Raw genomic sequence first — 6,781 nt, forward strand, 5'->3', positions numbered from 1 at the left:
TTGCATTGTCCGTGCTCCAAGTGCCAAAGAAGCTCCTCAAAGAAATTGACAAAAAGTAGACGCAGATTCCTTTGAAACAAGAGGAAGAGATCACTGGAGGTAGCTGCAAAGTGAACTGGTTGACAGTATGCTCACCAACATCAAAAGGGGGGCTTGGAATCTTAGACCTTGAGCGCTTCATCCACGCCCTTAGACTTCAATGCCTTTGGATTGCCTCGTGAGACCCGAGTCGCCCTGGGTAGGCACACCTCCACCATGCAGCAGCGCCGACATGGCACTCTTCGCGGTAGAGACGTCGGTCACGATCGGTGACGGCATCTCCGCCCAGTTCTGGACCTCTTCTTGGTGTCGGCATTCCACGCTGGTGACCGCCTTCCCGCTGCTTTACAAACACTCGAAGCGTAAAAATAGGTCGGCACAAGACGCACTACGTGAAGAAAACTGGATAAAAGATCTAAGACATGGTGACACGCTGCCCCTTCTCCCGGACTTCATCCTCCTCCACCACCGGATTTCGACCATGGGTATGATGATTATGGTTGGAGCAAGGGACCAAATCGTTTGAAACCTTGAGGCAAGGGGAAAGTACACAGCTAGCTCTGCATACAACACATAGTTTCACGGTAGAATAAATGCAGAGTTCGAGAAAATCATCTGGAAGTCCAAGGCCACAGGGAACATCAAGATCTTAGCTTGGCTTCTAGCGAAGAATCGTTTATGGACTAACGATCGGTTGCAAAGACGCGGATGGCCAAATGGCTACTTGTGCCTTCTTTGTGATCGCAATCTGGAGACGACTCACCACGTGCTCTAGGAATGCCCTTTCTCCACTGAAATATGGACGAGGGTGGGCACAAGAGGCGGCTGCCATCAGCTCTTACCAATCAACCATGAAACAAACGAGACTACCATAGTGATCATGAAGAAGATGGTAAATGCATCCCAACCTTGGCAAAGGGAAGCAAACAAGGCCACCGCTCTACTGACATGTTGGGAGATCTGGAAGGAGAGAAACAACTACGTTTTCAGAGAAAAAAATGCCTTCGGCTTGGGATATCGTGAAGGCCATAGAAAACTCCATTGAGCTATGGCGTTAGGCGGGCGGAACATGTCTAGAGAGCCCATTTCCGAATCCGCCATGAGGAGTCCGAGTCAAAGCCCGGGTCGAGGCCGGCAAAGGTCGCGCCTCGAAGTTGGACTTGTAAACTGGTCCTAGGACCTAATCCCTCTGTTCTTAAATATAAGTCTTTCTAGAAGTTTCACTAGAATACATACGGGTGTATATAGACATATCTTAGAGTGTAGATTTATTCATTTTGCTCTGTATGTAGCTCTGTAGTCAAATATAAAGACTTATATTTAGGAATGGAGGGAGTACACCCCATCTTCTGTATTTTCCATTGCTTCTTGCTTATGAATAAAATGCCAGCGGTTCGCTGGATCTTTTTTTTAAAAATCCCTAAAAAAAACCGTGTTATTATATGAGGATCCATTATTAAAGCCCCCCAAAAAAACCGGCAATTCTAAAGCTGCTCCAAGCACTATACGGCACTGCCCCATTTCTTCTCCTTTTCCTTTTCTCCGTACCAACTTTTTCTAGTGTATTTTTCTTCCCGAGATTTCAATTCTTGCCCGTGTGTATTAGTCGCTCTCACGATTGGGGGCGACGCTAATCGCGGTGCCACCACTTCCAATCCACTCTCGCGGTCGCCGTGCCGAGCTGTTCATGCTCTGTCCTCAACTACTCCAAGATTTGTTCTTTAGACGCCGTGCAGCTTCGGTGCGCAGGGACGGCGGAGAGCTCGGGACTTGGTTCAGAGCTTAGGATCTTTGTCGGTACGCGTCTCCGCCATGTTCCTAGTTCGATGTGCTTGCTGACGTATCTGTTCGTGGATTGGGTCGCTCTTCCATTTATGAAAGATTAGGGATAGGAATCATTCCGTGTTTTGGGTTCATTTTAGGTAGGAGATCGAGAATTTGATCTGACTGTGGAAAGCTTGCCCCATCTTTGGATCTGACTATGGTGCAACAGCTTGATGCAAGCTATGGGAGTTCATTCCCGGGAGCTCTCTACTTCTGCACTTGTATTTAGCAATCTGTTCGACTCTCGTCTCGTGCATATGTTCTTGGATTCAGTGGATTTCTGGTGCTGGTCTTTTACAGATTGGTGGAAACGATCCTGTGTGCTGTAGTTTTCTTCTTTTTCCCTGGGTGCCGCGTTGGCGACGTTGCTTTCTGTCGGCCCTTTCTTTTGTCCGTTACCCAATTTGCGTGTATCTTATCTCCTCTGATTGTTGCTTCCGGTGTCACCAAAGCGACCGGCTATCTATCTTGTCCCGCAATTCTTGCATTCCTTGCACCGGATTGGGAGTAGAAAGAGGTCAACCTGTGTCAAAGGCAACTGCTTCTTCTTCTTCTTTTCCCCTTCTGCTATTCTTGTTTGAGTTGTGCTTCTAGATCCAGTTTCGGCTTTATTTTATTTTATTTCAGTCTCTTGAATGAATTATTACTTTGTGGATTCAAAGATGAGACGTGGATGAGTTCGTATATGATCCAGTACTCCAGTATAATAATTGTTTCTTTTTTTGTTTCTCTTAAAAAAAATTGAGAGAGCTTTTCTTGGGTTTTGCTTACAGATTCAGGTTTTGATTGGTTTCGTCTGCTCGGCTGACTGGGTTGTAAATTTGGAACTGGAAGGAAGCATTTGAGCACAGATGGGCCAGTGTTGCAGCAGAGCTACGTCCCCGGATTCTGTCCAAGGAGGAGCCAATGGCTATGGCTATTCTCACCAACCAAAACAGGCTCAAACACCTCCTAGTTACAACAATGCTCAGCCACCACCACAAGCTGAGGTAAGGTACACACCGCCAGCGATGAACCCTCCTGTAGTCCCACCTGTGGTAGCCCCCTCAAAGCCCACGCCGGACACGATTCTCGGCAAGCAGTACGAGGATGTGCGCTCTGTCTACTCCCTTGGCAAGGAACTTGGTAGGGGGCAGTTCGGGGTGACGTACCTTTGCACTGAGATTAGCACTGGCAGGCAGTATGCTTGCAAGTCCATATCCAAGCGCAAGCTCGTGAGTAAGGCCGACAAGGAGGATATCCGCAGGGAGATCCAGATCATGCAGCACCTATCTGGACAGCCAAACATAGTGGAGTTCTGTGGAGCATATGAGGACAAGGGCAGCGTGCATGTCGTGATGGAGCTCTGTGCAGGCGGGGAGCTGTTTGATCGGATTATTGCCAAGGGGCACTACTCAGAGCGTGCAGCTGCTACAATCTGCAGAGGAGTTGTGAATGTTGTCAATGTTTGCCATTTCATGGGAGTGATGCACCGTGATCTCAAGCCGGAGAACTTCTTGCTCGCAACCAAGGATGAGAATGCAGTGCTCAAGGCCACTGATTTTGGGCTTTCGGTCTTCATTGAAGAAGGTAACAGATAATATATAATCTGCATATGCTCCTTGGATAAAGCGCCTTCCGAGACTTGGACTCGAGGAAGGTTAGATTCATATTAGTCTGTTAGTCTGTGTGTAACCAGCTTAGTCCCTCTTCTGGTAAAGGGGTCCTATTATCCCTAGGGTGCCAGTAGGTTATAGGAAGGGTACTTAATCTATCCCTTAGGATTAGGCTACTAATTCTTTCTGTAGGCTACCCTAACACTGTGGTTATCTCCCTGGGGCAAGGGTGGTCCTCTACTCTGATTCACCTCCAGGGTGGTATAGGATCTCGGATGAAGATTTACCGAACATTGAGGTTTAGTTGAAGTCACTCAAACTCTTAAGAGCAACTGATGTATATCTATCCAAGTCCATAGGGCATAAGCTGGTATAGTATTGCGGTCGAACTATCTATATAGGGTTGGAGTTCCCCAGATGCTCCAGTTTTGGGTTTGCTGAGTTTCAGTGCTGTTCATTCCGAGTTGTGAAGAACTCGAGCAGTCAAAGCCATTTTGGAGATGTTATGGGCAACCACCTTCTTGTTGAGACAGAGATACCGTGTCATGATGCTTTCAGTAAAGTAGAAAAATAAAGTTTTTTGGCCATGCTAAATTTGGATTAGCATTGAAAATAAATGCCTGATTTCATGTTGTTACTGTCAGTGCATGAGAACTAATCATGTGAAGGGAAATTTTGAGAGGCATCCCGACTTCAATACTGAGGTAGTCATGCTTCAATGGAGGTCGCCACCATCCTGTAGACTGAATGGTAGTCATGCTCATGGAATTAGGAAAATATTGCGCTTTACAGTGTTTAAGACTGAATGGCTATTCATTTGTGCTGTTTGAACTCTAGTTACGATGCATACAAAATGAGCTTGTGTTCATGTGTACTGACTACTAAGTGTCTTTCAAATATACCAGGAAAAATGTATAGGGACATCGTTGGAAGTGCTTATTATGTTGCTCCTGAAGTCCTTAGGAGAAATTATGGTAAAGAGATAGATGTTTGGAGTGCAGGTGTTATTCTGTATATTCTTCTCAGCGGTGTTCCCCCATTCTGGGCTGGTAAGTTTGGCTTTAAAGTCCTGGTGTACTTCCACCTTCTGAATTCAGGTTCACAACTAAGCAGCAGCATGTTGTTTTCTATCTTCTGTTTTACTTTGCAGAAACTGAGAAGGGGATATTTGATGCTATTCTGCAAGGGGAGATTGACTTTGAGAGTCAGCCATGGCCATCAATTTCTGAGAGCGCTAAAGACCTTGTGAGGAAGATGTTGGCACAGGATCCAAAGAAAAGAATTAGTTCAGCCCAAGTTCTTCGTAAGCATCTTTACAGTACATTATTAACCTTCAAATCTTAGTTCTTTTCACCAAAGTCTGATATATTTTTTGTATGCTGGATCAGAACATCCATGGCTCAGGGAAGGAGAAGCATCAGACAAACCTATTGACAGTGCTGTTCTTTCTAGGATGAAGCAATTCAGAGCAATGAATAAACTGAAAAAGATGGCCCTAAAGGTTATTATTATCTTCATGCTCGTAACTGAATTGCCTTTTTCTCTGGTGCTTATGAGCAAATGTGTATGCAGGTTATAGCTTCAAATCTTAATGAGGAAGAGATCAAGGGCCTGAAGCAAATGTTTATGAACATGGACACAGACAACAGTGGGACAATCACATATGAGGAACTCAAAGCAGGACTAGCCAAACTTGGATCGAAGCTGTCAGAAGCTGAAGTAAAGCAGTTGATGGATGCGGTACGCACCTCGTCTTAACTGTTACAGTATTTCTTTTTCAACCATGATATTCTTGACATTGTATACCTACCTCCTGATCCATTCCAGGCTGATGTGGATGGCAATGGATCAATTGACTACGTTGAGTTCATAACAGCAACGATGCATAGACACAAGCTCGAAAGAGATGAACATTTGTTCAAGGCGTTCCAGTACTTTGACAAAGACAACAGTGGGTGAGTATTCTAATCTGAACTGTCAATTCCTACAACTGATAGTGTTATTGTCTTCATCAATCTTATCAGTGAGACATGATATTTACAGGTTCACACTTCATTAATGTTAGTGTGGACCAAATGATAGTTGTAATAATGCACCTGCACAAAAGAGATGAACCCCATGGCTTGATTTGACAAAGGATTACCTTGCTTTAATGCAGCTTCATCACTAGAGATGAACTGGAGACTGCTTTGATTGAGCATGAAATGGGCGATGCGGATACCATAAAGGACATCATATCAGAAGTCGACACAGATAATGTAAGTCTGCGTATTAGCAGTATTTTCTCCGACTACAACATGTTTGTTTCTTCCATTTTCTTGATGGTGCTCTTCTGGCAATTTACAGGATGGGAGGATTAACTACGAGGAATTCTGCGCTATGATGAGAGGAGGGATGCAGCAGCCAATAAGGCTCAAGTAGCCTTTCCTTGTAGAAATGGTGTACCATTAGCAACTGTTCTTGGTTCCTTCTTTTTTCACTGCACGGATGAGAAGTTCTCTTTGGCCTTGTTGAGATGATTGTGTATATCTTATGGAGTTTTGCTCGTGCATGTTGTTCCTCTAGTCCTACTTTCTTCTGTAAGTTGGTTTTTGCAAGTACATCTAATAAAAGAGTATTTTGCACGTCAAATGTGCATATTTAAATCCCAGTGTACCAGGCGAATGCAGGAAAGGAGCCTAATATCCAAGAGCCTAGAACCTAATATTTGTGGAAAGAATGCCACATTCTGTAATTGATTTTCTTTTGGAGAAGACACTAAAATGCATCTTATATTTGATAATAATCAAGCGAAATAATAGCTGGTAGGAGAGGAAGACACAAAACAACTACTAGTAACAACAACCACCTTTCAATCCCAAACAAGTTGTGTAAACCCGAGTTGAAATTCATGAGATCTAGAAACCAAGTCATGGTTTTGTGAGATCCAGAAACCAAGTCATGATTTTGTCACTAGCTAGTTCTTTGATGATATTTCAATGCTTCAAATCTTTCTTAATGGACTCCTTCCATATCAAGTTTAGTCTACCCTAACCCCCTTTGATATTATCAACACGTTTTATCCGTCCTCTATGCAGTGACGTTTGTGAAGGCTAGAAGATGTTGGATGAACCTCTCTTCGATGAGTGCCACCCCAACTCTTTTCTGTAAATCACCATTTCAGACCCAATCTTTTTGTGTGTGGCCACATATCCATCAAGGCTACCCCTCTTCCTCGTGCCTAGTAGTATTAAAATCGCACATCATGTATTCAATTTTAGTTTTACTAAGCCTAGAACCTTTCAAGTCCACAGTGTGCCTCCGCAACTCTAACTTCTAACTAA

General features: G+C 44.2%; 1 protein-coding gene across 1 annotated transcript; it reads left to right on the forward strand.

The window, feature by feature from the left end:
• The first annotated feature begins 1,530 nt into the window (after positions 1–1,530).
• On the forward strand, positions 1,531–6,103 carry LOC123425902 (calcium-dependent protein kinase 19). Its single transcript, XM_045109666.1, has 9 exons — positions 1,531–1,836; positions 2,637–3,432; positions 4,364–4,507; positions 4,609–4,761; positions 4,847–4,959; positions 5,031–5,198; positions 5,286–5,413; positions 5,617–5,716; positions 5,805–6,103. Exons 2-9 carry the CDS (start codon positions 2,715–2,717, stop codon positions 5,877–5,879), a joined length of 1,599 nt encoding a protein of 532 aa, XP_044965601.1. The 5' UTR covers positions 1,531–1,836; positions 2,637–2,714; the 3' UTR covers positions 5,880–6,103.
• Positions 6,104–6,781: the final 678 nt, after the last annotated feature.

This window comes from Hordeum vulgare, chromosome 2H (assembly GCF_904849725.1).
Source record: "Hordeum vulgare subsp. vulgare chromosome 2H, MorexV3_pseudomolecules_assembly, whole genome shotgun sequence".
Lineage (NCBI taxonomy): Eukaryota > Viridiplantae > Streptophyta > Magnoliopsida > Poales > Poaceae > Hordeum > Hordeum vulgare.